Source organism: Diospyros lotus, chromosome 2, assembly GCF_014633365.1.
Source record: "Diospyros lotus cultivar Yz01 chromosome 2, ASM1463336v1, whole genome shotgun sequence".
Taxonomy (NCBI): Eukaryota; Viridiplantae; Streptophyta; class Magnoliopsida; order Ericales; family Ebenaceae; genus Diospyros; species Diospyros lotus.
The window spans coordinates 39,891,449-39,910,654 of record NC_068339.1 but is presented as its reverse complement, the minus strand read 5'-3'; the positions used below and the strand labels follow the sequence as shown (position 1 = coordinate 39,910,654).

Sequence of the window (19,206 nt, the reverse complement as noted above, 5' to 3'; positions counted from 1 at the left end):
TGATGACATTGCCAAGGGGGAAGAAACCAATGGGCTGTAAATGGGTGTTCACGGTGAAGTACAAGGTAGATGGCACAGTAGAACGGTACAAAGCCCGCCTAGTTGCAAAGGGGTTCACTCAACCATACGATATTGACTACACCGAGACACTTGCACCAGTAGCAAAGCTGACTACTATACGGGTTTTATTGTCCTTTGCCGCAAACATGGAAGTCTAGAATTTATGTAGCTGACCCCACATAGTGGGATAAAGGCTGGATATGTTGTTGTGTTGTTGTTGTTGCAGCAAACCTAGACTGGCCACTCCATCAGTTTGACATCAAGAATGCTTTTCTGAATGGTGAGCTAGAGGAAGAAGTGTTCATGACGCTACCACTAGGATTTTACAAGGAGGGAAAAGAAACCAGAGTACATAGGTTGAAGAAATCCTTGTATGGACTCAAACAATTACCAAGAGCGTGGTTTGATAGATTTGCGAAAGTAATTAAGAATCAAGGATATCAACAGGGACAGTCAAATCATACTATGTTCTTCAAACAATCCAATGATAGAAGGAGGACCATCCTGATCGTGTATGTCGACGACATCATACTCACTGGAGATAACATAGGAGAGGTGGAAAGATTGAATAAGGTTTTAGCCACAGAGTTTAAGGTAAAAAACCTAGGTCAAATGCGATATTTTCTAGGAATGGAAGTTGCCAGATCAAAGAAGGGAATTGGTGTCTCCCAGAGAAAGTAAGTTCTTGACCTTTTGATTGAGACTGGTATATTTGGTTGCAAGCCAAGCAATACCCCGATTGAGGCAAGGAAATGAATGGAAGACATTGGAAAGCCTGTGGATAGAGAAAGATATTAGAGACTAGTAGGCAGATTGATCTACCTATCTCACACTAGACCTGACATTGCTTTCGTTGTAAGTGTGGTCAGTCAGCATATGCATTCACCAAAGGAGAGTCACCTAGAAGCGGTATATAAGATTCTCAGATATCTGAAAGGCTCTCCAAGACGAAATCTATTCTTTAAGAAAGGAGACAGTAAGAAGATAGAGATCTATACGGATGCAGATTGGGCAGGCTCAACAGAAGACAAAAGGTCTACTACCGGCTACTGTACCTATGTTTAGGGAAATCTAGTAACATGGAGGAGTAAGAAGCAGAGTGTGGTAGCCAGAAGTAGTGCCAAAACTGAATTCAGAGCTGTTGCACAAGGGATGTGTGAATGGCTATGGTTACAAAAGCTTTTGGAGGAACTACATATCACAGTAGAGTTCCCCATCAAACTCTATTGCGACAACAAATCTGCTATCAGTATTTCTCATAATCTTGTTCAGCACGACAGGACTAAACATATAAAAGTTGACAGACATTTTATAAAAGAGAAAATTGAGAAAGGGACAATCTGCATGACCTATATCCCTACAAGAGAACAATTAGCAGATATATTCACTAAGGGGTTACAGAGGTCTAGCTTTGAAGAGTTTATTTGCAAGTTGGACATGATCAACATCTATGATCCAACTTGAGGGGGAGTGTGGAAATCCTAAATGATTTGAAGGGGATTTGGAGGAGATTAGGGTAAGAGATTGAGACCATAATGAGATCCAGTATTTAGGCTTATTATTTGGGTTTACTTTCATGTTTCCATATTCTTTTATGTTTCCATATTTTTTGATTCTCTATGTACATGTTAAATAGGGACCAAGTATGTAAAGAATATTAAAACAAATTGAATAAAAGTTTTATTCAATTTCCATATTCTCATCGTCTTCAACTACCATCGGTTATCCTTATTTTTTCACTACCAAAACAAAGAATGTACGAATCAAATAGATATGATAAACCAATCATATGATCAGATGCTCCAAAATCAATAATCAAGAGAGCAAATTTAAAAAAACTAGATAGGGCTTAAGGATTTCCACCTGAATGGGCCAATGAACAATTGGGTGTACTAGGTAACAGATTAGACTTTAGCAGTTTCAGGATTTGATCGAGTTATTCTTCGTTGAAGGGTCTTGCTTAGGTGTACCAAGTATCAAATTTGACATCTCTCAACAACCTGTGCACCATAGTGTGGCTCTTACAAAATGAAGCAACAAAGTCGCAGAAAGATGCTATAGGCTAGTATCGGTGGCAATGACAAAGAGGGCGTCTGACGGTGCACTAATGGCTGGCGAAAAAGACGGGAAGGTCACAGAGGTCATCCAGTGTCGTGGTGGTGGCTAGAGGCGAGGACAGAGGGCTTCACGAGGTTGTCTGATAACGACAATGGTGGCTGCGAGGAGAAACTCAATTCATCGCAGCTAGGGTTTTAGCAAGTGCAGGGGCTGCCTGAGGTTGAAACGGCGGGGATCTAGAGCGCCGACTAGGGTTTAACAGGGGCTCCATTGCGATTAGGGTTTCAGCGGTCACAGAGAGTGTCCAAATCTAGGCGGCGGCCTAAGACTAGATGACAATTGAATTTGGAAGGTGATAGCAATTGAGGATTAGGCGACGGTTGGTGTTGGGCAACAACGGCCTAAGACTGGACAACAATCGGATCTAGATGGTGACAGTGGTCGAGGATCAAGCAGCGTCCAGTTTTGGGTGATGGCAGCCTAAGGCTGGATGAATGGTTGCCTAGGGTTTCACAGTGAATGGTTGCGATTAAATGAATGGTTGCCTAGGGTTTCACAATGAACGACTATGATTTTTTCCCTACTCTAATACCATGTAAACTAGAAAGAATAGGTATGGAGAAGGAAATCTATCTCACTATATTAGAAAAACAATGGTTCCTCTCTTCTTATAGAGGAATGATACAACATATTAGGAAATATTCACAAAATATACAAAATATTCCTACACCTAAAAATAAAAACAATCAATCAAGAGATTTGGGGCATCAATCAAGAGATTGGAGTTGATTCCCGTTGATCAGGAATTGACTCCTTTCCATTTCACAATGTTGATGAGAAAATATTTCTTAATTTTATTCTAGATATTGAGTAATGGTTTGCGTAACGACTCATCCTGCTCTCATATGGGTGACAATAACAAATTTATTCATTTAAACATACCTATACTCCAACAAAATAAATACAATGATAATGTGAAAGGACACATGTCTAAGTATTTGAGAGTACAAGCTGTTTGATTTCATTTTCATTCCCAAAAAAATGAGAAGGGAATGGAAAGAAATGGAGAGAAAGAAGCTATTAAAAACCATTTTCCCACCCTTCCCCCTCCCACTCTACACAGTCAAACAATGAATGAGGCACTACTCTCAATGATTTTTATATTTCAAATTTTTAAAATATTTTCTGAATTTATTTTTTGGATTTCTGAATTTTTGTTGAATTTTCTGATTTACTTGAATTTACGTAACTCTAACAAAATAAAATGAATTTTGTTGATTTTATTATTCTGCATTTCTGAATTTTTGCTGAAATTATTTTTTCAGAATTTTTGATGCATTTTTGTAAAAAAATGGACAGATTAGAAAAATCGAACACCGTTTTCAGTTTTTCTTTCCTTAGTTTTTTTGGCAACTGACAGCAAAATCAAACATGTTCAGCTTCCATTTTTCCTAACTCAGATGGAAACAACACAAATGAAATCGAAAGGAAAGCCTGAAACAGAATGAAATTTCCGACAACAGTTTCAAACAGCCTGCCATTAAGGATGCACTATGGACCTGGTTTCATGCAGAGAGCTAGAAAGTACCAGAATCCATTCAAACTTTTGAGAAGGTATATTGTAAACGTTGAGATGAAAAGTTAAAGGCATCTTCAATACACAAAACTCACCACTTTGTGAGGATAGTCAATTTTTGTACATAACCTTACACTTGCTTTGCAAAGAGAGATTGTTTTTACAACTTGAACCCCTGACTTGCTAGTCATAAAACAAGCAATGTTATCATTGCTATCAGGGCTCACCCTCATTGAGATGATAATGTTAATGAAAAAAGAAAAAACTGTCTATAGGGTTCTCAAGCTTGCATGTTTATTTTTATCATCTTACATTTTCTTTTTTTCTTTTTTGAAAGAAGGTTAGATTATATTATATTAATGCATAAAAGCAAGGCCACAAGAAGCAGGGATGCAACAACCCCACCTATTATGAACAACCCCAAGAAAGCGCGAACAAGAACAAAGAATGAGATACTGAAATCAAAACCCCCGCAACGATAGAAATGCTACCAAGATATGTTGATAAATCATCACCCCTAGATATTAATACATTTTCTTACTCAAACTAAATACAACTTTTAGGACCTATTAACATGGTTATCCACAGTTGGCACCAAAATAGATAAATGAACATCCTTAAACACCATACATACAAAGAGAACAGTGAAGTTCTTCACTTACTTAATACTTCAACAAACTCAAAATCATCCTATCCATGGCAGACAAGTAATCAAGGGAAAAAGATAAACTATGAATTCAACAATCAAAAAAATTCCAGTGTTAGCTCCCCTGCGTACCTCGTATGCAGCACTGATCTCCTTAAACTTTTCTGTTGCTCCAGGTTGTTTGTTGACATCAGGGTGGTACTAAGAGAACAACAAGAACCAATATGTCAGAAATCATTGGTAGCAAAAGTAAACAGTTTATGCACAGTAAAGGTGCTCTCAAGTAAATTGCTGAAAACAATCACATGAGTTCACCATAGATTATCTTAAATAGGCACATTTCATCAGTTTATTTGCAGATACAGAAGTTACAGACACCAACGCTAGCAAGTTTTAGAATTGAAGCAAATCAAAGTAACAGGGCTTGAAAGTAACATGTTTCTCGATGAAAAAACCAAGCCAAGCAAGGTGGTCAAAGGCGAAAGGCACTATGATATTATATTGCCTGAGGCACTACGCACCCAAAAAAGCATTTGCCTGACCGAAGCAAGGCGCTAAAAATGAACAAAAAATTAAAAAACATATTTAACATTAAAAAGATACTAAGATAATATATTTAAGACTTCGAAAATACTCCCAGAAAGAAATTCTTTTAATAATGTTCAAACAAACAACTTTCTGATCTTGCAAAAATTGCATAATGTGCAAATAAACATTGTTGACTATAGGACCGATTATCACACAAGAAACCTCACTTCTCACAACCAATTCACAATCTCTAGAAACCAAAACAGATATTAGAGTAAATCAAATCATTAACAGAAAGTAAAGAGGCAAGAACACTTATCCTGGTTCAAGCATAAAATGCCCTACATCCAAACTGCCGAAGCTTGACAGAATTCACTCGGAAGCAATAGGATACAACACTCCCTCTCAGCACACACTTGGCTATCAACAATAGCCTTTCCTCATGAGAATACAAGGACCGAGTCTTTGCTCTCTCTCTATTCTCTCTAGAGCCCGTGCAAGAAAAAAAGAATGAATGAATGCTTAATTGCCTAACAGAGAATCTATCCGCCTCTATTTATAAGAGATAGAGGCGGTTACAACAAGTACTTAAATTAAAATAAAAAATAAAATAAAAGGACTGTCGGTACTAACTTATAAGAGTTAGTTATTGTTACATTTTAAACTCATAAAATATAAAATGCAAGATTATTTCTACCTACATTTAAAAAACCCTCTACCGAGAATTGAATGCTTAACTAATGCAAATCCTAACAAACATCTTTGGGATTTTGCAAAAAACTATATTTCTAGGCTTGATCTTTTTTTCCCCCACTTCCACTTAATGAAACAAATTCAAAAGTAATACCAATACAAAAAATTAAAAAAAGTAATTTACTAACGAATAAAGAACGAACATAAACTAAACTAATTGCATAATAAAGTAATCATCAATAGCCCAATTATAAACTTAAATAAGGAAAACAAACTAGAATTCCAAAGAGAATAGACATAGAGATTGGGTGCCAAATGCATCACTAAGACACAAATACTAGGCTAGAGAGAGAATCAAATAGAGGGATGGCCATCAGAGGCATCGCCTATCACTGTCTTGTGTGCCAATGAAGATCAACAACTTGGAAAGTTAACCATGTGTCACCACATACTATGGGTTGATCGGTGAGTGACTTTACTTGCCATAACTCTTGGGCACATGACGCTATAGTCAACCCCAATGGCTCTTTTCCAATTCACCTTCTTGTGATCTATGTCATGGTGACCTTTGCTACAATAGATCAAAGAAGAGGGAATAAATTGGAAGGCAACTTACTGTGATCACGTGAACAATAGCAACAACTCAGCAGTTATCTTCTTTCCCATTTTGTTTCTATTTTCCTCTCTGTTTTCTGTTTTGCAAGTGCCTCTTTGTATGCCTCTTTTGATTTTTAGGGCCAATTCGTAACTTCTTTTTATATTCAGGCGAGCACCTTCAACACCTTTAGCCTCACCTAAGGTGCTTACCTAGGAGTCACATCATTGAAGCCACCTTGCATAGAGGTAGACAAGGAACTTCCATGGAGCCTTGAGGGGCCCAAGCGCCTAGGAAAGCAAGGTGATTTCCTTTGACTACACTGAAGCCAAGTTTACGAAGGCTAGGCTTCTAAACCAGGTTGCCACCTTCATTACTTACAGAGAAAGGAAAACAACCCTTAATTTCAAGATTTAGAATAGTATTAAAATTGGTGAGATATTTAAATCTCAGTGTTCAGTTTTAATAGAGGTGCACATTCCAGCTTTACTAATTGCAGAGACCACTGACTTATTACAGGTTCAATGAAATTATTCCAAACTACACCAAGTCAAAAGCGAGTATAATTGTGTTGCCTATATCTATAGTGTGCTATCTTTTTAGTACATATTGTTGAGAATTGGTGTTGAGTTCGAAAAATTGCTGCACTTTGAGTTTGTTACACACGTGGCTTTCTTTGTATTTGTCAACTTGTGTTGACTGCTAGATTCTGTTGTAGTTTGTTATTCAGTTAGGGTTTAGTTTCAGTACAGATCACCTGTATATAAGGTTCAGCTGTATTCAGTTTTCATTTTTTTGAGCTCTTTTTCATTAAGAGAAAACTAGTTCTCTGAAATTCTCTCTCTAGCACTTCTGTGCTTAAGAGTTTTTCTTTGTTTTCTCTTGCTCTTTCATGGTATCAGAGCAAGCGATCAACATCATGTCAACAGATCCTGAGAATTCCTCAAGCTCAACTTCTCTGCATAATTTTCTAGTTTCTTTGAATCATCAGTCGAACACAGATTTCTCTTCAAATGCAAAAGCTCTCAATTTTAGCCTATCAAACTAGAATCAGTTAAGTATCTGTTCTGGAAAGCACAGATCCAAGCCACTGTTCGAGCTTTTGATCTAGTTCAGTTTTTGTCTTCATTGGAGAAACCTCCAGTTAAGTATCTTCCTGATTCAGATAGACCCTGTGAACCCTGATGGAAAGAAGATAAATGAGGGTCATCTCACCTGGCTCAAGTCCGATGAACTGCTATTAGGCTGGTTATTTTCAACAATTACTAAAGAAGTACTTGCTCAAGTTACATTGTGAATCTTCTGCTGAACTTTGGACAGTTCTTGAAAACTTCTATTCTCAACAAACTATACCGAAGTCTTCTCAACTTAAGCAGCAACTTAGATCTACCAAGAAAGGAAGTTTGACTATTAATGATTATATCTTGAAAATCAAGACTATAGGACTTGCCCTAGCAGCTATTGGTGAACCTTTATTATCAGATAAAGAATTACTCCTTGCTATAATGAGTGGACTAGGATCTGATTATGAGACAATTGTTTCTCTTATTACTTATCGGATGGATTAAATAAATATTCAAAAGGTTCAGTATCTGTTATTAATGCATGAACAAAGATTAAATGATCAGAATTCATTTTCAGTCCAAAGGATCTGGTTCCTCCACAGACTACTCTAGAGGTTCTACTAATGTTAGAGGGGGGTTTAACTAATACAGGAGGTAGACGAATAGGCAAAACTGGTACTAAGAAAACATATTGTCAGCTCTGTGGCAGGCCTGGAAACTTCACTCGTAGGTGTTATCATCAGTGTTCTAAAAATTGGCCTAGGAGGCCACCGAAGTGTTAGGCGGCCCCTGGCCACTGCAAATATAGGCTAATCGGCCTCCTAGGCGCCGATCTGATTAATCAGTCAGCGGCGGCATCTAGCCGCCTGGGTCACCTAATTTTCAAAGGTTTTAAGTTAGGGTTTTTAAGTTCTGAGTTAGGGTTTCTCGTCGTCGCTGCCGCCAGTCGTCTCTCTTCACCCCTGATTTCTCGATTTCCCTTGGCCCCTTGGTTGTCACCGCCAGTTGTCTCTCTTGGCCTCTAATTTCCCGATTTCCCTTGGCCCCTTGGCCGTTACCGCCAATCGTCTCTCTTGGCCCCAATTTCCTTATTTGCCTTGGCCGCCACCGCCGCCAATCATCTCTCTCGTTGTCGGCTATTCTTCCTCCACCCTCCAGTACGTATAGCCATCATCCATCATCAGTTTATATATACACATAAGTTTATGTTGCATCAAAAACTAAAAAAAAAACAGCGGTCCGCCTAGGCGGTAGGCCCTAGTCTAGCGCCCGACTAGCGCCTGACAAGTTTTAGAACACTGGTTATCATAGATTTGATCATAATTTTCAGCGATCAAATTTTAGTTCGGGTAGACCTGTTATTCAGCCAAATCAGAGAGCATACTATGCTACTCTTAGTGATTCTAATTTGGCATCTCTACCTGAAACAAGTTCTTATCAATACTCACATCATTCAACCTCACCTGAATCCTTTTATGCCTCTCCTGAATCAATTACTGATCCAGCCTGGTTTGTTGATTCTGACACAACAAACCATGTAACCTCAAATCTCAACGGCACTCTCAATATTGAGGTCCAGAGGGGGTTGCTGTTGGTAATGGTAAGAAACTTTCTGTTTCTCAAATTGATCTTGGTTATTTAATACACATACTAAACTATCTTCTCTATTTGAATTACCTAATGTTCTCCATGTTTCTGCTATGACTAAAAATCTGATTAGTGTGTCTAACCTTACCAAAGAAAATAGTGCTATAGCTGAGTTTCAAGATGATTTTCAGATTAAGGACAGACAACAGGAGTTGTGCTACTCAAAGCCAAGTTTAAAAATGCACTTTCTCAACTTGTTCTACCTTGCTGTCAGACAAGTTCATCAAATTCAAGTCCTATTCCAGCTTCTAAGGCTGCTTCCTCTTCCGTTTCAGGATCTCCTGGGAAGTTACTACATCAAGACTCCCAGACCTTTGTATCTGAATTTTATACTGTTAATGTTCTAGCAGTACAAAATAAAGCTGATTGTAATCTTTGGCAAACAAAGTTAGGCCATCCTTGATTTGTTCTACTTCAAAAAGTACTGAATAATAAGAATCTTCCTTGTTCTGGTTCATCTCTTTCATCTTGTGACACTTGTAAATTTGGCAAGTTACATCAATTGCCTTTTCATGACTGTGAGATTACAGCAACAAAACCTCATGAACTTGTCTGTTCTGACATTTGGGGTCCAGCTCCCCATTTATCTACTAAAGGATATCGCTATTATATTATTTTTGTTGATGCTTACACAGGTATACTTGGCTATATCCTCTGAAACTAAAATCAGAAGCCTTTCCTACCTTTGTTCAATTTCATAGATTTGCTGAACTACAATACTATACTAAGTTGAAATCTTTTCAAGCTGTTAACAACAGCAACAACATATCCAGCCTTTTCAAGCTGATAATGGTGGAGAATTCATGGTGTTTATTCCTTATCTTAAGCAACATGGGATTTACCTAGATTCTCTTGTCCATATACCCATCAACAAAATGGAGTTGCTGAAAAGGAAACATCCACATATTGTTGAAATGGATTTAACCATGCTTGCTCATGCTCACATGTCTCTCAAATTTTGGGTAGAAGCCTTTCAAACTGCAGTATTTCTTATCAATATTCTGCAATCTTCAGCTCTTAAGTTTTCTTCTTCATTTGGGCTGTTGTTCAAGAAACAGACAGATTATTCTTCTCATAAACCTTTTGGTTGTTCGTGTTTTCCTTACCTCAGACCCTATAATAGACACAAATTTAATTTCCATTCAGCCAAATATGTTTTCATTGGATATAGTCAAGTGCATGCTGGTTATAAGTATTTACGTCCTTCTAGTAGAATCTACAATTCTAGACAAGTTCTTTTTAATGAATTAAAGTTTCCTTTCAAGACATTTTTCACTCTTCTCTTCTTCATCTACCTTTCAATCCTAGCTTGCCTATTACCTATTTGCAGTCTTTCTTTCCTTCTTCTTCTCCTTCCTTTTTTTCTGTGACGTACTCACCTGTTTCTTCATCAACTCAGTCAGTACAGTCATCTGATTCCCAAACAACACTACTTATTTCAGAAAGCAACAATTTGGGGTCTGTTCCTATCTCAGATGCTTCTGAATTATCTGCTCCTCCTGTTCCTAGTCTTACATGTCAACCTGCTTCTTTTCATCCTATGCAAACCAGATCCAAAACTAAGTTGTGTTTTCCAAGTCTTCTCATTCTATGGTCACTAGATATCAAAGAGGTATTTTTAAATCTAAAATTTATACCTCTTCTCATTGTTTGTCTGATGCTTTAGTACAAGATCTAGAACCCTGTTCAGTTAAAGATGCCTTGTTAGATCCTAAGTGGTTAGCAGCTATGCAAGATGAGTTTGCAGCCTTAGCCAACAGTGACAATTGGAATCTTGTTCCCAATTCTTCTGATATGAATTTGATTGGATGGGTGTTTAGAGTCAAATACAAATCTGATGGTTTAGTTCTCAAATATAAGGCCCGTTTGGTGGCTAAGGGATTTAATCAAACTCCTGGAATTGACTTTTCTGAAACATTCAGTCCAGTTGTTAAGGCTCCTACCATCAAAGTTATTTTTTCTCTGCCTGTTTTTCTTGACTGGGATATTCAACAAATCGATGTTAATAATACTTTCCTGAATGATGATCTAAAAAAAGAGGTTTATATGCATCAACCAAAAGGGTTTGTGGATTCTCAGTTTCCTTCCTGTATTTGTAAACTTAAAATGTCTCTCTATGGTCTTAAACAAGCTCCTAGGGCCTGGTACTCTAAACTTAAACAAGCTCTCAAATCTTGGGGATTTAGGAATGCAGTTCAGATTTGATGCACTCCTTTATTAAAGATTCGGATCCACATTTTCTCTCAAAACTCTTGGATTTATAGGACAATTATTGGGTCACTTCAGTATCTTACATATACCAGGCCAGATATTGCTTTAATAGTCAATAAGCTGAGTCAGTTTCTAGTTTCTCCTAAGCAGCAACACTGGCTTGCTTGCAAGAGACTGTTATGATATCTTAAAGGGACTCTTGAAATGGGACTGCATTTTACTTCCTCTTCTAATGTGGATGTTCAAGTGTTTTCAGATGCTGATCATGCTGGGTGTAGAGTCACCAGAAAATGAACAAGTGGTTTGTGTGTTTATTTGGGCAGTAATCTCATTGTTTGGAGTTCTAAAAAGCAATCAGCTGTGGCAAGATCAGTTGGAGAAGCAGATTATCGAGCATTAGCTCAAGGAGTTACCGAAGTGCTATGGTTAAAGTCACTGTTTTCTGAACTTGGATATCCTTTTTCCAGTTCACCTATTATTTGGTGTGATAATACAGCTGCTAAGAGTATGGCTGAGAATCCTTTTTTTTTCATTCTTGGACCAAACATACCAAGATAGATGTTCATTTTATTCGAGAGAACGTTGAAAGTGGAGAGGTTGATATTAGATACGCTCCATCTGAACATCAAACAACAGATGTTCTCACTAAAGGGCTGTCCAAAAATAAGTTTCTTCTTATGTGTCACAAGTTAAAGCTGAAGATTTCTTCTCAGTATCTTTTGAAGGGAAATGTTGAGAAATCAATTTTATCAAACCAAGAAGTTAATGAGATTGAAGTGGCACCCAATTTGGATAGTCAAGTTGCCAGGTCTCTTTTGAGGGGAAATATTGAGAAGAAGTGTTAAGTTTGATAAAGTGCTGCAGTTTGAGCTAGTTGTTTTTAGTTTGTTATACATGCGGATTTCTTTGTATTTGCCAAGTTGTGTTGACAGCTAGATTCTGTTGTAGTTTGTTATTCAGTTAGGGTTTAGTTTCAGTTCAGATCACCTGTATATAAGGTTCAGTTGTATTCAGTTTTCATTTTTTTTTTTTTAGCTCATTTTTCATTAAGAGATAACTAAAGCAGTGAAATTCTCTCTCTAGCACATCTGTGCTTAAGAGTTTTTCTTTGTTTTCTCTTGCTCTTTTACATATGATGGAAATACTACAAATAACTGATGAATATAGTTGGGAAGGGGCAAAAGCATGGCATGGGTGCCCAGATTAATGTCAGACTACTAAAGAGCAACTCTGAACCTCTACACAAACAATTTGACAAGCAAAACATCCAAAGTCCACTTTCTTGGTACGTATTATAAGATCACCATACATAATTCATCAAAAAACTGATGATGAACAGAGTTCACAAGGGACATTTGAAAACTCTATCCAGACTAAACCCAAATTCTTAGGGAGCAAGCTTGATCCACCACCATTCAAATAACTTGACAAGTAAAACTGTTGAATTGTTGATCACCACCTCATCTAGAAGCTTAAGCTGTTAGGTAGAGGTTAACTTTATCTTTATATTATCATTTTTACTCTCAACATGCCCCCCTCAAGTGTGGCTAGGTTTTAGTACATAACTAGTACAACCATGTGCAACAATTTAAATATTCGATCAGCAATGAGGTTTGAACTCAAGACTTTTGTGTCCTCTAATACCAAGTTGAATTGTTAATAGCCATCTCATCTAAAAGCTTAAGTTGTTAGACACAAGGCTAACTTTATCTTTTATATTATCATTTTTACTCTCCACAAAAACAATTGGAACTATTAGAAATTTAGGAACTTTCACTTATAGATGATGATGATAATAATAATAATAATAATGATGATCTTTTTAAGAAACTGAAACTAACAGTTTCTGCTGATTTTGAAGTATGATTATGTACCATGCCTCATTTTTCAGAAGCAGAAATTCCAACTGCTGTCTACTAAGGCAAGAGAAATAATTCATCATCCTTTCTCCTACCATTAAGTAGGCTTTACTCACCTAAATAACATTCGATAGTGTAACGACCCGTTATTCGATCGGATTATATTAATTTGGGGAATGAATATTTAATTGATTGAGTAATGACATTGGAGCTTTGTATGTGTTATTTTTAGGTAATGTGACCAAAGTAGAGAGAATGTGGAAAACGATCAAATGGTTGGTTCTAATGGAGGTGGGATCCATGACTTTGTAAGGTATGTAAAGAAACATTTTATGGAATTTGAGGTATTCGAAATATTGTAATGTGAATTATGGAATTTTGCTTGAATATTGGACAAAATTTAATAAATGAAAATGGTTTATAAATGGTTAATAATAGTATATATATATAAGAGGAAAGAGGAGAAAAAGGGAGAAGAAAAAGGAAATTGGAGGAGGGGGCGCTCGTGAGAGGAAGAAAAGGGGGGAGCAACTAGGGTTTCTTCTTCTTCTTCTTCTTCTTCTTCTTCTTCTTCTTCCCTTGGTGATCAAGCTCCAAGAGGGTTTTGGTTTGGTTGAGTGTTAGATTTCCACCATCTTCATCTTCTCTTGCTTATGGTTTCTCTAAGTTGGGTTGAAGAAGAGTGAGGTGGCTTTGGTGGAACTTCTTCAAGTGGTGTCCCTAAAAGTGGTGATTAAGGAAAGTTCTAACTTCTCTCTTCTCTTCTATACCTTTGTGTTTGTTGGATTGATGCTAGAGTTTGAGAACCTCCATGATTTTTGGAGAAAATACATGTTAGTTAAGTATGTAAATCTTTCCCCAATTTCATTTATTCTTGTTCATTTCAATTGGACATTGAAATAGGGTCTTCTTCACCCTATATTTAGTTGGGAATGATGTATTTTTGTGGTTGGGATTGATGGTTGGAAGTTTTGGGTGATTTTGGGGTGTTCCCGGATGGTTCTGTGCGTTTCTGGGTTCATTAGTCGACTATTAGGGGTCAATAGTCGACTATTGAGTGAGTTCGGAAGATTAGTTCTTGGCCCAGTCGACTAATGAGCCCTCATTAGTTGACTATCTGTAAGTCGACTCTACACCGCGCACCTTCTACTATTTTGGCCATAACTTTTTGTATAGATATCCGATTGACGAACCATTTGAAGCGTTGTAAACTATACTCGATAGGCTTCGATTTGATATATTATAGGTATTATTTGGACAATATTTGAAGGGTCTCCCTAGGGTTTAAAGTCGTACCAACTAGGATTGGGAGCCAATCCGCGATCCATGGCATATCTTGGTTTGAGTTTTAGGGTCTTATGAATGAATATTATGAGAGATGGTTGAGATGCATATTTGGGGGTGTGTTTTATGCATTGTCATGTTATGGTATGTATATATGGGTGTGTTAGCCTAGGTATTGGGTGGAGCTGATTGGCCTCAAGGATCGTGTGTGGTCACGAGCACCGCCCTTGGAGTGGAGCTATCCGGACCCAATGACCTTCTGGCATTTGAACTGGTTGTGACCTTGGGTGGGAGCTGACTGTCCTCGAGGGTTAATTGTGCTCACGAGCACTGCCCTGGGAGTTGAGCTGTCTGTCCCCAAGCATCCATTGCTAATTGTACAAGCTAATGGGAGTTATATGTGTGCATATATTTTCTTTGGTTTGTGGGGCCGGTGTGCATGACTTATTGGGCTTTACTCCTTCTCCTTATGGCGAATTACTCATGTTGTAGTCGGATTTCATTTATCATTCATTGTTATGCTTGCTGGGCCTTGTGGCTCATTCTCTTGCTTCTTACATCATTCCAGGAAAAGGCAAAGGTAAGGCTGAAGGCGAGTCTAGCAAAGGTGGATCTCCGGGGACGTAGCTGTGTACAGAGATTACTTAAAAACAAGGTCATTAGCAGTCTTTTGTTGTATTACTGAAAACTTGTCAGTCTCCTATCTTTTGAAAGCTATGTGTATATTGTTGTGATCATGGCTTGGGGGTTCTATGTCTAATGGAAGCTTGGAACTTGTGTACTTATGTCATGAATGGATGTACCTATATGGTGAATCAAGAAGTGTTTATGAATGTTCTTATTTGAGATGTTTCTGTATCATTCTACTGATGACCTCCTCACGGATCCTCTATGCTAGCCGAGGCTCCGGGTGGTGGGCCGTCACAGATAGCTCCTTGCTTTGTTAGATTCCTAGTCATGCATGGGAAGCATAAATGGTTCATGCTTAGAAGTTCTTAGACTGGATTCTTATATTTTTCATATTTGAAAGAAGACATAAAAGAAGTTTTCTACCATGAGTAGAACAATGCCGTTTGGAGAGGGGAATACCTTTGGCATAGCTTCCTTTTTGGATACCAGAATTTGATATTACTAGAGGATTCCCATCTTCTTTATTATTATTTTTTTTCCTTTCTTTTTTTGGTATGGGAGTGTTCATGTTTAGGAGATTTACCAAACAGTTGTTTTTATGCCATTCCAAGGATTAAGGAAGCATACTCCCTAGGAGAAACCTCGGATTTATAGAGTATCCACCATCTAGTGATCCAATATTTCGTTCTCAACAACAACATTACAAGCCTCGTACGGTATGAAAGAACGCACAAGGCCTGGCATACTACAATGGAATTCAATAGCTCAAATAGATAAAATGTAATCGCGCACAGCGACGGAGAAATACAGTTTTCATCCAGTGCCAGATTCGAATTCCCAACCCAGAAAAACAAGGGCGTGAAAACAGAAAAGAGATGAAAGAAGAAGAACATGCGATGAGAAGAAACCCTAAAACAAAAAAGGATTCCAATTCAGGTTAGCTTCGTGCTCACCTGACGAGCTAACTTCCGGTAAGCGGACTTGATTTCCTGAGTGGTGGCGCTTCTAGGAACCCCAAGAGTGGAGTAATAGTCAGCTCCAGCAGCAGCAGACTTGACCACTAAGCCCCTCCTGACGAAGGGCTTTGCAGATATCCTTTTCCTGAAATGATGAGATGAAGAAAAAACGCCGTCGGCTTCGAGGAACTTCTTCTTGCGGCAGTGGTTGTTGTGAGGGTAGTAATGATGAATGCCGCTGCCGCCATTAAAGCTTAGTGGAGACAAAGAAGAGGAGGCGGAAGAAGAAGCAGATGCGGAAGAAGAAGAGCAGGGGATGAGGGGAACAGAGAGCGACGCCATTGCCGTTTAACTCCCTTTAGGAAATATTTATTATTATTATTACGATTGTGAGAGTGAGGAAAATTGTGAGAGAGAGTGCGGTACAATACGCTACACATTTATACTATGACTTTTATTTTTTCAATATAATGCTATTTAGTATTTATGAAAAATATCAAAAACCATTTTATTTTTAACTAATTTTTAATAGGGTTAATTAGCACCCCCATACGTTTGATGTTGTGTTGTGTCATTTTGTTCAGTATAATTTATTTTTTTAAAAATACTAATTTATATGTCATATAAGATAATTTACCAATAAAATAAATCTAGTATATGTCAACACAAATTTGTTAAATTATCTAACAAGATAAATTTCTTAATTTAAATAATTTATTATTGAGATGGTAACGATAATTAACAAGCACCAATAAGTCTAAAGGTTAAAAGAGTTTAAATATCAAATGCTCTAAGTCTTATGTAATCATTTATTATTACCTACAAAGTTTAAGAGATGAAAGGACTATTGATGCTATCACAAAAGCCAAGGGTGGATGGGATTTATTTATTCAATATCATGAATATTCGTTGACCCCTTATATTATTGGGTTTATATCATTTATATCATAACAAATATTAAATAAATATAATTAGTGAATTTATAAAGAATTCTTTAACTATAGAGAACCTATGAAAAATAATATGGTTTTGTCCCCAATGCCTAGATCAACCTCAAGGTGGCAAAGCTTAAGTACATCAAACAACTTTTGATAGTTGTATGATGAGAGAACATCGAAAGAATTTGAGCCATCTAAATAAGAAGGGTATTCGTAGAATTTAGATAGTTCAAATTTTATATCAACTCAGATCCAACTTAATTTTTAAGTTTATGAATTTATAATTGGCCTATTGTGGAAATAAACGCCCCACATCTCTGTAAGGATGGCACATGAATAAAAAGACATCTTAATATTTGTCACCATTCAAAAAACTATGGGTGTTCATGGTGCGGTTTAGGGTATTTTTAACATGCCAAACCGCATGTGCGGTTTGGCATTAAACCAAATCGCACGGTTTGGTTTGGTTCACGAAAATCGCACCAGATCACACAGTAATTTACGGTGCGGTTTGGTGCGATTTTCACGGTCTAATGCAATATTAATCAAAAGCAAGCAACAATCACATATCTAAACCAAATTCATAGAATAGTCCTAAAGCCTGAAACTTAGAACCCAATAGAGCACAAAAAGAGATAACTTACAGTGGTAGTGAGCGAGAGCGAGCACGAGAAAGAGGCAGGGGTGCTGGGCAGCCCGCACAATAGCATCGAGTGAGATGCAACAAGTCAGCAACCATTGGCTACAGCGTTGTGGATGGCGACAATAGGGGGCGGTGGAGATATCGACGGTAGAGCTCGCGACGATAGGAGGCAATTGCAACGATGGAAGAAAGGCTATGGGAGCAGAGAGCGAGAGAGAGATAATGTGAGAGAAAGAGAAGTGAGAAATGGAGGTACCAGTTGTGCCGGGCACAGAGAGTGCGAGAGAGAATGGTGGGAGCAGAGAGAGAGAGAGAGAATGTGTGTGAGAGAGAGACGGGGTGTCAGTGCGCCACTTGTGCTGTAGGAGAGAGAGAAGGGTTGAATCCGTCAATTCAAAATGGCTTATAATTAATGCAAAGGACAAGTCTTCATGGCATTGGCACGACACTTGCGCAACTTTAATTAATGCAAAGGAGATGAATGGCATTGGCCTCCGCCCAGGTAACTTTAATTAATGCTAAGGGCGATTTTTTATTAATTTAATAATAATTTATATAATTATAATTTTTATTATACACAAAAATTTGAAAAATTTGAGACCGCCAAGGGCCCAAACCGTGTAAACAGCGGTTTAGGCATACGGCAAACCGTTTCCGACCGCTCTGATGAAAAAATCGACCGGATTGGTGCAGTTTGGTTCGGTCTGACCGGTTTTCGCGGTGTGCCGATTTTTTTGCACACACTACAAAAAATAGAGATTTGTAATTAGCATTGATCCTAATGTGTCATTAGATCCCACAATTAGGAGTAGGTAGCCTACTGAAGTAATTTAACGCATACAAATGTAAGACACGTGCAGTTATTTAGAAGCATGTGGCAAGCAAACCAGTAACTCACAATATGTTTGTTTTGAACATCATACATTATCGTAATACACAACGCATGACATAATATTATACCATACAAAATGGGCAAAGCACCTCTCCAAATCTAAATACATCACAATATGCCTAAACTAAAAACAAAGGATTTGAGCATGTGATATATGTAGAATAATATAATTAAACAATAAGATTGTATGAATTGAATAAAACACATAAAATAGACAAAAGACAACATATTTGTGTTTGTCATAAAATAAAATTATGAATGATTCGATCTTACACTAAAACAAACGCGAATCTCGTATCAAAATAGATCTTTGGGTGACCAAATCTTCCTCTCATTACGTTGCAGACAAGTAGCTTTTCAATAAAACAAGCGTACAAAAGTGAAGTACAAAAAACCCTAACTCAATATTATTATTTTAAATAATAGAGAGAAAACTTAGCCGTAAATAAAATATTTATTAAATAACCCTCTCATTGCGAGTTAATTAGATAATGATCTATATTCTACCTTAACCCACACTTAAATTCAAAATTGATGTGCACATCCCATTAATAACTAGATAGACCACTATCAACAATGAGAATATCATGCATGTTTCTTAAAAAATAATCAATTATATTATTTGCTTGATTTTAACCAAATAAAATAATTCCTAATTAATGGCAAAAAAATTTCCAACAATATGACCCAACCTCAATAAGAACTATATACACATGAAACATCACGTTGTACAAAAATAAGAGTTGTAAGCCTAGCAAAATGTTTAGATCACTCATACCTTTAGGTATAGGTGGAATTAGTACCAACCATGCAACCCTACACCAAATCCATCTATACTTGAAATTGTTAGGAAAAATGGGGGACTTACTTTTGGCAATCAACTTAACAAGTAAATAAAAACATGTTAGGTCCACTTACTACAACAA

The 19,206-nt window shown here is 37.3% G+C and overlaps 1 protein-coding gene across 2 annotated transcripts in view; it reads right to left on the bottom strand.

Annotated features, from left to right (window-relative positions):
• Positions 1-16,201, bottom strand: part of LOC127795277 (uncharacterized) — a 62,109-nt gene extending 45,908 nt beyond the window's left edge. Inside the window, exons 1-2 of one of the 2 annotated variants that reach the window (XR_008021773.1) lie at positions 15,805-16,201; positions 4,473-4,541 (exon numbers count right to left, since the gene is read on the bottom strand). Coding sequence is in view for 1 of the 2 variants with exons in the window: in XM_052326853.1 (XP_052182813.1) it covers positions 4,473-4,541; positions 15,805-16,149 (414 nt within the window). In the remaining variant the exon portion in view is untranslated. The remainder of the gene's footprint in view (positions 1-4,472; positions 4,542-15,804) is intronic. The other variant, XM_052326853.1, reaches the window with a different exon arrangement.
• Between the last annotated feature and the right edge of the window lie 3,005 nt (positions 16,202-19,206).